At 33.5% G+C, this 14,386-nt stretch overlaps 1 protein-coding gene across 2 annotated transcripts; it reads left to right on the top strand.

Moving 5' to 3' along the window:
* The first annotated feature begins 4,253 nt into the window (after positions 1-4,253).
* Positions 4,254-11,969, top strand: LOC138308233 (putative tyrosinase-like protein tyr-3). Of its 2 annotated transcripts, none has more exons than XM_069249216.1 (5): positions 4,254-4,433; positions 9,094-9,247; positions 10,801-10,842; positions 11,322-11,426; positions 11,784-11,969. In XM_069249216.1, the coding sequence occupies exons 1-5, from the start codon at positions 4,392-4,394 to the stop codon at positions 11,900-11,902; spliced, it is 462 nt and encodes a 153-aa protein (XP_069105317.1). In that variant the 5' UTR covers positions 4,254-4,391; the 3' UTR covers positions 11,903-11,969. The 2 variants fall into 2 exon arrangements, with proteins under 2 accessions (XP_069105317.1, XP_069105316.1); XM_069249215.1 differs by lacking the exon at positions 4,254-4,433 and adding an exon at positions 7,604-7,821.
* Positions 11,970-14,386: the final 2,417 nt, after the last annotated feature.

Raw genomic sequence — 14,386 nt, 5'->3', positions numbered from 1 at the left:
AAGATTGTAGCCTTTATGACCTATGTGACTTTGAATGAAGGTCCGGGTCATTCATTTGAAAAAAAAAAAAAAAAAAACCTGGTAGTCTTTCATTTAACCATGCTACAGGTCACCATTAATTTGGCACAGAACGACGGATGAAGCATGATGACTACCGTATTTCTAGAGTGTAAGTCGCGACTTTTTCTCTATTAGTCGTGAATGCGATCTATACATCAGTGCGACTTATACGTGGACGAAAAACAAAATAAGACGAACGTTTTTGAAGTATTACGCCGTGATTCACATATGAAAATCGTAAGTTTTGCTTGCTGGTAAAGTAAAGTTATACATCAGACAAATTTTCAGTAAAAGTATTCAAAAAGAAATAGTATGTATCAAAAATATAATAAAGATGAAAACAATTACGTACCAGATGCATGTTCAACCATGATAAAAATATAAAAATACAAACACTACATTTAATTTATATAAGTGGAGTATGAAATCCACATCTCTTTTGAAATTAAATAATGACTCAATGTGTTCGTTAATTATAATTTAGCGCCATTATCTATAATTCATAATCTATACTATTTGACCTCCAACGTTTGTTTCCCACAGAAATAAAAAGGGTATGGTGCTTGGTACAGAAAAGGGCACCTTCATCGAGGTAAATTACCATCAGAGGGGCTTCAAGATGATTCCGATGTTAATGAATCTCTTTACAATGAAAAATCTTGAAATTGTGTCCATGGTCCATAACTTTGAATTGCTTTTAATTTGATTTCTCTGATATACTTCAAAGGCCATCAATGGAAGCCTTTAGAGAATGGTTTTCTGGGTATATGTACTCTACAACATGCGTTTGGACAATTTTTGTCATGAAAATTTCAAGGATTTATTAGATGCCCTGAATGCATACATGTATAAAGAATAATTTTAAAATAGGTGTAGTTGGGAGAGTGATGAATTTAACACTTCACTATTTTTAAATATATGTCTCGAGTTTCGTGAAATATTCTGAAGAGAGACCGGGAAGCAAAAAAACATATAGTATGTTTCTGGTATTTGCATATTTTTGTGAAGTCATTTTTACAATAAATGCAATACCAAAATATATTTGTACATTTGACATTTGACAGTTTGAATTTACAAATTATAATTCATTATTTACTGATAATGTAAAATGTGCTTTGTTCAACAAAGACATGTTTATCAAATGTCCTTATATTGAACCCGTATAAGGCCTTAACCGGAACGGCTTTTATTCTTTAAATAAAATAAATTATAAATAAACTGAATATCTTAAGAGTTAATACCACCTTATCATCACTTACTAAACGATTGCAAAATACTTTATTTAAAGAACAACTTGAATATTTATATGTTATTGAGATATAACACAAAAATCTGAGTGTGGTCTAAATAAAGTGCGAGGCATGGGGATAAAAAGTTCATGAACGTGGGAAAGGCTGTTTGTGGCTATAAAGCGTAGGAATACACTCCCTCGATATTACAGTAATGTTACACGATCTTAATTTCCTTTTGTCATGAATATGTTACCATTCCTCCTGACAAAGACAACGAAAAGTTCTTCAGATTAGGCCAAAAAAAAAAAATGTCTGTTTAGTGTTACCCGAGCGACCCTTATTTTTTACCTTCGACCCTTATTTTTTTCAAAAATTTCTACGAAAAAAATAAAAAGTCGGGATTTCGATCTAAGACTCCGGTTCCGGTCATTACTTAAGAGTAAAAGACACTCAAAAAATGTGTTATTTGCAATGTAACCCTAAACAGACATATGTTGGTTTTTTTGGCCTTAGTATAACACTGGTTACTTCGTGTTCATGGGGACTAGCTAGCGCTCAGGACGTTTATAAATGTAATATACGGGCGCTTTTAAAGAACGAAAATGAAAGTTGTGCACAAAAAAACTCTACACACTGTGAAAGACTCGCTTTACACACATGCTATAAAATGAATTTCATGTAATATGGGATACAATGCCGATAATATAAGCATCACAGCTGCAGTTTTAAAACATTGTTTAACTTCAACTCTTTCTCTAGATAGGGGAGAGGCACTGATTAAAGGAGGGCGCTAATTATATCATTTATATAATTATAATCAAATCATCCATATATCAAATGGTGTATCTTTATCATAATTAGTCATTGCACTGACCAGCTTTTGTAAACTGCAGTCTTTAAACAAGGTAATTGTTCGTTGACTATAATTATTATTTCGATAATTGAACCATTTGTATGTTCCGAATTGCGCTGAATGGAGTGAATGTTGTGTCTTTTATTTGATAATGATATAATTCTGCAATTGTTCAGTTGATTATCTGGACGTACACGTGGTGGAAAAGCTGAAAGTTTTTTTTATTCAATCTTGCCTGTAAAGAACATTGCCACTGATTTAAAACTGTACTTTTCAGCCGACAAATGAAAAATAACTAAAGGAAGCTGGAGTAGCCGATGTTTTCTTCTGAAATCGCGACGGCCATCTTGAATGTTTACCGAACCGAAAGTAGGGCTTTTTGACGATTTGTCAATATGTTATTTAACACCATTCACTATGTGTATGCATGCAATTTTCACACTTTTACCTTGAAATGTAGTATTTTTACATTAGGTTTTGTGGTAATGGATTTTGAAATGAAGGAAAGAAAGAAAAAAAAGACGAAAAAGCTAATTAAAGAGGATTCAATTTAGCACAGAAACCTGAATACTAACATTTCGACTTCCTATGATAAGCAATTATTTTGTTTTTGATTAGTTACATGTAATATTTACATAGTACATAATAATGTCCCTATATATTCATCAAGCGAATACAATGATAAAATTACGTCGTCAACCTTTTAACTTTAAACATAACTTTTATAGTCCATCTGTTCTACACGTCTTTGACATTAAATAATGAAAGATGATGTTCAATTATCTAAAGGTCAGGCCTAATTTTCTTATCTCACAGCTAACCGTAGGCGATTGTATGTAGGTATATATACCCTTTAGCATCTCGCTGGACTTCAGCCTACATCTGAGATATGGCGTCCACAATGGTGGTACTAGCAATGGTCGTTGTACTGGTGAGTAGATACATTAGGCCAAAGTTGTGTTTTGCCATTGTTTTATGTCCGAGTGCTGTGAGTAGATACATTAGGCCAAAGTTGCGTTTTGTCACTGCTTTATGTCCGAATGCTGTGAGTAGATACCTTAGATTCAACCACTTCCTTGGTTTTCAATTTTGAATAACGAATCCGGTGCCATTACTTTATCCGTTATTCAGTAAAACTTATATAGACATTATTTTAAGACTTGAAACCCTAAAACACTTCCTTGGTTTACAATTTTGAATAACGAATCCAATGCCATTACTTTATCCGTTATTCAGTAAAACTTACTAAGACATTATTTTAAGACTTGAAACCCTAAAACACTTCCTTGGTTTTTAATTTGAATAACGAATCCAATGCCATTACTTAAACCGTTATTCAGTAAAACTTATTTAGACATTATTTTAAGACTTGAAACCCTAAAACACTTCCTTAGATCATTTGATTAACGAATCCGGTGCCAGCAATTGTCATTGTTTTATGTCCGAGTGCTGTGAGTAGATACATTAGGCCAAAGTTGTGTTTTGCCATTGTTTTATGTCCGAGTGCTGTGAGTAGATACCTTAGGCCAAAGTTGTGATTTGTCAGTTTTATGTCCGAGTGCTGTGAGTAGATACCTTAGGCCAAAGTTGTGCTTTGTCACTGTTTTATGTCCGAGTGCTGTGAGTAGATACATTAGGCCAAAGTTGTGTTTTGCCATTGTTTTATGTCCGAGTGCTGTGAGTAGATACATTAGGCCAAAGTTGTGTTTTGCCATTGTTTTATGTCCGAGTGCTGTGAGTAGATACCTTAGGCCAAAGTTGTGATTTGTCATTTTTTTATGTGCCCAGTGCTGTGAGTATACCTTAGGCCAAAGTTTTGAGTTTTACTTGCCTAGTGCATTTAATGTCCCTATATATGCATGATACAAAGTACAATGATAAGTAATACGTCGTCTTTTAACTTAAACAAAGTTTTATTTGTCCATTGTTTTACATGTTTTTGACATTGCTGTGAGTAGATACATTAGGCCAAAGTTGTGTTTTGCCAATTGTTTTTTTCACGATAACCTTGTGAGTAGATACCTTAGGCCAAAGTTGTGACCATGTCAGTTTTTTATGTCCGAGTGCTACCCAAGTTGTGCTTTGTCAGACTACGGTAGTGCTAAACGGAGCCTAGTGGAATTTAGACACTGGATCTCCGAGGGTGCGGACAGTCGATATTCTTCAAAACTACGAATAAATCGTTCGCCTGTTTTCCCCTGGACAGTCAGTTGTAACCGACGTTAGCTTCAACATCCACCGGAGACATGGCAATCACCATGGTGTTATTAGGAATAATGGCTGTACTGGTGAGTAGATATGTTAGGTCAAAGTTGTATTATGTCCCCGGAGAGAATAACAAACACAAACTTGTTTTATGAACTCTGCAAAAAATACAGAGAAATTATTGCTTCCCACCATCTTCAAAGATGTAAAATATGTAAAAATAATACCCTAAATTTGATTTATTAGAATGAAGCTATTTATTTTGCAGAACAATATACATGAATACCTCAAACTACTAGTGTTCTAGAAGAAATAAGTTTATTTTGTTGTGTGCGCGTTGTTTCTTTCGCCAAGATAGCTCGTAGGTTTCAGAAAATCACAAGAACACAAATAATTAAAACCTCACAATTATGACTTTGTTTAACTATAAACGACATTGAATCGACCTCTCATAACACTTGCATTGATACATAAAGCTAAGCAGAAATTCCTTAATTAAAGGGGCAATTCAGTCTAAGAGAACATTAAAATTTGTACATATATCGGAAAAAACCAGTTTTAATGGAAATTAGATCAGTCGGTTTTACTGTGATATGCCTGAAAAGCCCATGGTTGTGACATGTGTGTAGATGTTCAAACTAGCTCGATTTCCGCCAACACACATTGTGGTCGAACTTCTTGTATGCCGAACCCTGTCCCTTGCTCGTAGAGTAATGCAACTTTTGTCTAGAACTGCTCAAATCGCTCTGATAGTAGTGTGTTTACCTTATTAGGTGAATTGTCTTGCCTAAAATCATTTTATCACCTTCTCAGTGGTTATGTAGCTTATTTTTTTAACGTGCGTGACTTTGGCTCGGGTATGGGTACAGCGTCCATATTGTACCTGCTTAATCGTATTGATCAACGATTTGATATTTCAACGATATTAATTCAAATACTAAACAATGACGTGGAATTTGTCAATATTTATGTTATATATTTCATAAGATATGTAGAACAATATAATTTATGCCATATTTTGCTTCTTGGTTATATAAAGAATTAGCCTGAGTGAATTGTCCCTTTAATTACCAAATAACCCATGTTACACAATTCTAATATAGAATTTCATACTCTATTTACTATTTTTCAATCAAACAATATAGAGATGTATTTATTAAATGTCAATTATTCCATAAATTACTCGATTTGTATCTCTTCTATATCTTCCTCCGGAAGTTCTTCCATATATATGCCGGAAGATCTTCTGAGAAGACTTCTATTCTTAGCACGTGGGTCTCCGATGATGCAGATCAACTGTTATACCTATAAAATATAACTGTCTATTTACATTTCCAGTTCATTCCTATGTGCTACGAATCTGAAGTGGAGAGCTTAGATAAGATCCCACTGCTCGACAAAGAAGAAAATTCACCAACAACTTTGAGCCTGAAGAACACCATAAATAAACTACTGAACTTCACGGCTGCCACAGATCAGAACGTTAATCATAGTATTGTGACCCTTGGTTATAAATGCAATACCAAAATATATTTGTACATTTGACAGTTTGAATTTACAAATTATAATTCATTATTTACTGATAATGTAAAATGTGCTTTGTTCAACAAAGACATGTTTATCAAATGTCCTTATATTGAACCCGTATTAAGGCCTTAACCGGAACGGCTTTTATTCTTTAAATAAAATTGTAAATAAACTGAATATCTTAAGAGTTAATACCACCTTATCATCACTTACTAAACGATTGCAAAATACTTTATTTAAAGAACAACTTGAATATTTATATGTTATTGAATATAACACAAAAATCTGAGTGTGGTCTAAATAAAGTGCGAGGCATGGGGATAAAAAGTTCATGAACGTGGGAAAGGCTGTTTGTGGCTATAAAGCGTAGGAATACACTCCCTCGATATTACAGTAATGTTACACGATCTTAATTTCCTTTTGTCATGAATATGTTACTGTTCCTCCTGACAAAGACAACGAAAAGTTCTTCAGATTAGGCCAAAAAAACAAAAATGTCTGTTTAGTGTTACCCGAGCGAACCTTATTTTTTATCTTCGACCCTTATTTTTTTCAAAATTTCTACGAAAAAAATAAAAAGTCGGGATTTCGATCTAAGACTCCGGTTCCGGCCATTACTTAAGAGTAAAAGACACTCAAAAAAATTTGTTATTTGCAATGTAACCCTAAACAGACATATGTTGGTTTTTTTTTTGGCCTTAGTATAACACACTGTTACTTCGTGTTCATAGGGACTAGCTAACGTTAGCGCTCAGGACGTTTATAAATGTAACATATGGGCGCTTTTAAAGAACGAAAATGAAAGTTGTGCACAAAAAATCTACACAATGTGAAAGACTCGTTTACTCACATGCTATAAAATGAATTTCATGTAATATGGGATACAATGCCGATACTATAAGCATCGCAGCTGCAGTTTTAAAACATGTTTAATCCATGGGATGGGGTGTTTATATAACTTCAACTCTTTCTCCAGATAGGGGGAGAGGCACTGATTAAAGGAGGGCGCTAGTTATATCATTTATATAATTATAATCAAATCATCCATATATCAAATGGTGTATCTTTATCATAATTAGTCATTGCACTGACCAGCTTTTGTAAACTGCAGTCATTAAACAAGGTAATTGTTCGTTGACTATAATTATTATTTCGATAATTGAACCATTTTTATGTTCCGAATTGCGCTGAATGGAGTGAATGTCGTGTCTTTTATTTGATAATGATATAATTCTGCAATTGTTCAGTTGATTATCTGGACGTACACGTGGTGGAAAAGCTTAAAGTTTTTTTATTCAATCTTGCCTGTAAAGAACATTGCCACTGATTTAAAACTGTATGCAATTTTCACACTTTTACCTTGAAATGTAGTATTTTTACATTAGGTTTTGTGGTAATGGATTTTGAAATAAAGAAGCGGACAGGAAATCGCATTAAACGGGATTCAATTTAGCATAGGGACTTGTATATTGACATTTTGATTGCCCACCATAAGCAATTTTTGATGAGTTAATACTTGCCTAGTACATTTAATGTCCCTATATATGCATGATACAAATACAATGATAAAATAACGTCGTCTTTTAACTTTAAACATCCTTTTATTTGTCCATCTGTTCTACATGTTTTTGACATTTAAAAATGATGATCAATTATCTAAAGGCCATACCTAATTGTCTTGATTTCACAGATAACCTTCTGTAAGTAATGGTATGTATAAAACCATCGTCGGTTACCCATGTTAATCAGACTACGGTATAAACGGAGCTTAGTGGAATTTAGACACTGGATCTCCGAGGGTGCGGACAGTCGATATTCTTCAAAACTACGAATAAATCGTTCGCCTGTTTTTCCCTGGACAGTCAGTTGTAACCGACGTTAGCTTCAACCTCCACCGGAGACATGGCAATCACCATGGTGTTATTAGGAATAATGGCTGTACTGGTGAGTAGATATGTTAGGTCAAAGTTGTATTATGTCCCCGGAGACATGGTAATCACCATGGTGTTATTAGGAATAATGGCTGTACTGGTGAGTAGATATGTTAGGTCAAAGTTGTATTATGTCCCCGGAGAGAATAACAAACACAAACTTGTTTTATGAACTCTGCAAAAAATACAGAGAAATTATTGCTTCCCACCATCTTCAAAGATGTAAAATATGTAAAAATAATACCCTAAATTTGATTTATTAGAATGAAGCTATTTATTTTGCAGAACAATGTACATGATTGAATACCTCAAACTACTAGTGTTCTAGAAGAAATAAGTTTATTTTGTTGTGTGCGCGTTGTTTCTTTCGCCAAGATAGCTCGTAGGTTTCAGAAATTCAAAAGAACACATAAATCACACTTCATAAATAACACTTCACAACTACTTTTTAGTATGATCCTGTTTCATTATAAATTTATACATTGAATAGAATTTTCACAATGTTTATACTATTATACAACGCTCTATGCACAAATCCATCAATTAATTGCCAAAAAACCCCACCATATTCTACATTCGTTATCTAATAACGCATACTGTATTTACTAAAGAAGGTGCAGGTATGTTTGGCTAGGCGATTGGGTGTCGCAGATCTTGAGTTCGAGGCCCGGGTAGGGCACGAGTCAATAAATTGTTATGCTTTGATAAATTGTGTTTCTTTGATATTTAAGCTATACAGAAATATATTTATTTAATACCATTTAGTCTATTTAAATATTTCTTATTTGTCATACACATGCGCGTTTTTCTTTGCTTTTGCTTTTCGAATAAAACACATGTTTTTTTAATTACGTGAAAAAGATCCAATTATTACAATTTATTGAAGGTTAATCTCCTCTAAACTAAGATAATATTATCCTCGATAACTTAAAGCATGATTGAGTTGTATTGTATAACATTATTTTGTCAGCAAATGCACATATTGTGCATTGTTTTTACAATCCATTCTAAAAAAATGTCTCGACAAATATCCTTTTTCTGAATGTCGAATTAATGAAAGTGAATACTGCGCTCAAGATCGACTTATCGTCGGGGACGCACAGTTGATTGTACTACGTATGTCGCTACGCTACACTTATTGGACCAAAGCACAACGCTTTGCTTCACTTATGTGGATTTAAGATTGACTGCACTATGCTACACGTATTACTTAATAAGCGTGTTTTAGCGTAGTGCAGTTATCCGTGGGTCAGAATATAACTAATTATTTTATTTGCATTTCCAGTTCATACCTATGATGTACGGATCTGAAGTCGAGAGCTTGGACAAGGTTCCACTCCACAACAAAGAAACAGATACACCAACATCTTTGAACCTTAAGAACACCATCAGTAAACTCCTGAACGCCAGGGCTGCAACAGATCAGAACGTAAAGCAAGGTAACAATAAATACCTACCTAAAGCACTTTCTATGTCTCTGAATAAAGGAAGGGTTTCAAATGAGGAGAAAAACTAGCAACATTAATAATAAAATAAAATAATAGATATCGATAGCTATAGGGAGACGCCTGAAACAAAATACATTATTATATTTACAGTTTGCACTGACATTGACTCCATAACCAAGCTTTCTAGTATTATCATTGATATTTATCAGGGTATACATAAGATAGTACAACACGTGAGGCGATTCTATTGTTACGGGAATAGTCGCTGGCGTAATGTGGGGTCATGACCCCACTTTTGGTTGGAACATATGAATGACTCTATTCCAATCAGCTGCTCAATCGAATTCGTTGACGATGACTGGAGAGAACAAATATGGGTATTTTAATAAAAAATATGCAACTGTCGCGAGAATAAATAATATTCATTTACGTGAAAACTGTAAATATAAGGAATAGCTTTTTATTTTGTTGAGGTTATGAGGGTATAATGATAATGGAGCCCGTGTAAATTTTATGTAACCCGGCTTGCCGGGTTACATAATTTGAATACCCCATGTTTATAGGTATATGTATGTATCTGTGATGGGTTGAAAAAAATCAACAACCTACGAATAACCCATAATTTTCGGCATACAATGTAATAAAAAATGTATGTTCCCGATGGCAGTGTTATATGAAGGTAGGTAAAGCCGGGTTACATAGATTTATACGGGCTCCATTATCATTATACCCTCATAACCTCAATAAAATAAAAAGCTATTCCTTATATTTAGTTTTGGTCCAGGGCAATACACTCATGTCGCCTGAGGCTGTATTGCATGGCTACCCATGCAATAAAGCCTCGTGACGACACGGCGTCAACAAAATTTCTATTTCCTCAGTAAAATTTTAACATTTTTTTCACAAATATGACTGGTTTTACAATAAAAAATGCAAACAATGGAATTTATGTTAAAAATATGATGTAATTTTTCATGTAAGAAAAATTGACTTCAAGTCGTGGATTTCTTCGAATTTATTTCAAAATGGCGGGTTATTGTAGTTGTAAAATTGAAAAAAAACCGTCGAGGTATGAAAGAAAAATACTCTTTCATAAGTGGATATGAAGGATAGGGATATTCTACCCTCGGGATCACAAAATGTTGCAAAACCCTCGGCAAGCCTCGGATTTTACTACATTTTGTGACCCTATATATCCCTATCCTTCATATCCACATATGAAAGAGTCTTATAATATCGACAGCCGGTGTGCTTCAACCAAATATCGACAGTCAGTAGGGGAAAGGGATTTAAAGAAGGTGTAATATATATTAACAACTCTGAAGGGGCTACAGAGAATGAATTAAATTCAATGTAAGAAACAAGGAAGCTTCAAACCTATGATTTACGAAAATAAAGTCTAAGCGGTAAATCGTGATTTTCTTAAAAACGCTATAAACAACACAAATTTAAGTCCGTTTAGTCGTGTATATGATCACATATCTTTAAGATTTGTCTTGATTGTTGAAAAATGTCACTAAATGTATGTTCTATTCTACAAACAGAAGATCCGAACATGTGGAAGAGGAACAGAGATCCGAACTCACGTAAGTTTCAGGAAGTTGCCCGTATATACATGTAGCATTTTAGGTTTAAGAATAAATCACGTCTTCTGGTTAACGTCCAGCCAGTGTCATTCAAAGCCGAAGTACTCGAAGAAAAACCACCGACCAGCACTCGCGAAGCATCTAGGAAAAAGAAAGTCTGTTCTTTTTTATCTATGATTTCATAAACCCAAAAGATACTGAGACTAATGCTTAAAATTTAATTTGAATAAAGTAATTAGCCACTATTTAGGCACTAGTTTCTGTGCTTTTATACACGTTTTCAATAAAGCATATTCGGTTGTTGCGCATTGAAATCATTTTGGCCAATGACTGTGCCTCTTTTAAAATATCCCGCGAAAACATGTACTGTATGTATGATGTCATATCACTCGACGTACAATTCTCTTGGAAACATTAACCTCAACTTTCTAACCAATAGAAATGAGTGTAACAAATGAAATTATTTTATGATATTTCAGGGTGTTTTGACAATGATGCTAATTGTGAACGGTGGGCGGATAATGGAGAATGTCGTAACAATCCAAGCTACATGCTGGATGAATGTAAAAGCTCCTGTGACATTTGTAAGTATTTCGATCATGCATATGTCCCACTGTCGCATTGGCGACCGAAACAAGCGAAGGACGGTATTAACATTAATCCTCAGAACTATAAGTCGCTGCTAACATACGGCAGAAAGTAAATAGATACTATAAGCTTGACTTGATAATTGTTCAAATATTGATTGCATACCATGCAATAGTTGAAGAATACAATTTATTTGTGAAACTGTAACTCTAAGATCCCTTTGAGAAATGCAATCTATGATATGTGGCGGAAAAACAGTTACTAGTTAAAAAAAACCTCAGATAATTTACATTCTCGTCTAGCTTCTTCCTGTGTCATAATTTTAATTCGTTGGGGTGTTTTGTATTGTACAGGTGGTTGTTATAACTACAATATCAGATGCAGAGAATGGCAACAACAAGGAGAGTGTGTTGCCAACCCAGGATACATGCTGAAGACATGCCGCCATGCTTGTGGTAGTTGTCGAACTTAAACGGTGGCTCAATTATATACCGTACATATATACCGCTATACATAATAAAATGTGTTTCACATTCGAATGTATTATAATTGTATTGTTTTCAGACTAGCCATGGCAAAGCCCTCATAGAGACTCGTATGAAAATCTGAAGATCCGTCAGGAATTATGTACTTTGAATAATGACTTTTTTTCAAACGGTCCAACCAGTCCAGCCGCCGTATCAACAAAAACGGCCCAGTCTAACTTTTCAAACCCTCATAACAAAGTGGTTTGAACTGCAACTCTCCATTCAGAAAAGACGAACAATTATGATCATGTTAAAAAAGTAAGACAGAAGAAAAACAAGATACAGTGGTTTTTAACAGTCATCTGAATATAAATAAAACATTAGTATAGTAGTCGCGACTTATACTCCGGAAAATACGGCAGTAGAAATGAAGTACACAGAAAGTCGTTAAAGATTGTAGCCTTTATGACCTATGTGACTTTGAATGAAGGTCCGGGTCATTCATTTGAAAAAAAAAAAAAAAAAAACCTGGTAGTCTTTCATTTAACCATGCTACAGGTCACCATTAATTTGGCACAGAACGACGGATGAAGCATGATGACTACCGTATTTCTAGAGTGTAAGTCGCGACTTTTTCTCTATTAGTCGTGAATGCGATCTATACATCAGTGCGACTTATACGTGGACGAAAAACAAAATAAGACGAACGTTTTTGAAGTATTACGCCGTGATTCACATATGAAAATCGTAAGTTTTGCTTGCTGGTAAAGTAAAGTTATACATCGACAAATTTTCAGTAAAAGTATTCAAAAAGAAATAGTATGTATCAAAAATATAATAAAGATGAAAACAATTACGTACCAGATGCATGTTCAACCATGATAAAAATATTGTACAAAAGACAAAGAAACCTTTATGTATATTGAATGACTTTAATTCTCTCTCAGTATACTTCACATAACAGTTCACAAACACTCGTATATAGATGTATATATATCTTCATTTATAACATATCAAACAGCAACAATAAACTACAGGAGATACATGGTGTACATTGTATATATTGATATAGATTTGTGATTTCTAATATTATCTCCCCTTAATTAAGGCCCCAAGCATCTTTTCAGACAGACATACGAGTTACTTCCCTTTATTTTGCTTGACGTCATATCAGCAAAACGGTATGCCCATATTTAATGCAATGTTGGTAATCTTTTGTAAAGTATGTCTCTTCAATTTGAATTTTAGCTCTCATACAAAAATATGTCAAAATTTAGCTTGATTTAGTCAAAACTTTATGCAACCTGACAAGGAAAAGCTATCAAAATATTACTTTCATTTTGACTTTCAGATATTAGACATCAAGTTTAATTAATTGAAATTTTCTTAAGCAAAATCTCATGAAAATAAAGGAACTTGACCTCTATATTGCAAATTTATTGATATATTTCAAATTAAGTTGATGTAGCTTTTAATTTAAAATAAATCACAACTTCTAACTACAATTTTAATTCAAATTCATATTTGAGGCTACTGCTAATCAAAACTATCTTTCATATATTATATATAATACTACAACTAGATTTTAAAACTACAAATTACATTTCTGCTTAATATCATCATTTACATATATGTATAAAACACTAAAAACAAAAAATAAATACTAGATGGTCGTGTTAGTAAACACATTATGTATCAATTGCACTTTTGTTGATTTGAAGCCATTTCACAACTTACAAGTAAACAAATATATTCACAAAATTATCCAATTTTCATTTGACGTTTAGAAAAATGATTAAACTAAATGATTAAAAATACATTAACCCCTGATAACACATTTAGACTCTTCTAAATCAAAGACTTACACCAGTCCATTATGAAATTTCAGGGGTCATGAGTTAATTATTCTGTTGAATGTCATAATAAAGTTCTTCTCTTCAATTATTCATTTTCAAAATTGAGAATGAATGGATTGTGAATATATAGACAGCACAACTCTATATAGCTAGCTGAAATTACATAGAGTTTAAAATTACAAAATGAAATTTACAAAAACGAATGCGAGTGAAATTCTATTATTCATGATCATGTTTTAACCAACTTGGTAGGATAACAAAGAATGATCTTGAGCATGAAAAAAATTGACAATTACTTCTTATAGAGTAAATGGACACCAAGATTAACCCCAAAATAAAATCTTGACAAATGACCAAAATAAGTCCAACATATCCGAAACACCAAAATTTTCTAATTTACGGAAAAGAATCTAAACGCTTGAGTAGGGACCTATCAAATAATAGGTGTTATTCTATAAATGGAATAGTTCTACGTTATTGAAAAAACTAACCAGTTATTGTGTAAGGGAGAGAATTCTGCCTAAGTAGTCGTTCCGTCTGCAAGTTACCTCCCCTTGTTTGAAGAACTTCTCTACTATCTCGATAAACAAAATGGGCAATTAAGTAATTTAGTTTATGAATTTCATGTTTTGA

Source organism: Argopecten irradians, chromosome 14 (assembly GCF_041381155.1).
Source record: "Argopecten irradians isolate NY chromosome 14, Ai_NY, whole genome shotgun sequence".
Lineage (NCBI taxonomy): Eukaryota > Metazoa > Mollusca > Bivalvia > Pectinida > Pectinidae > Argopecten > Argopecten irradians.
The sequence above is the reverse complement of the archived record's forward strand: the minus strand, read 5'-3'. Positions and strand labels throughout refer to the sequence as shown.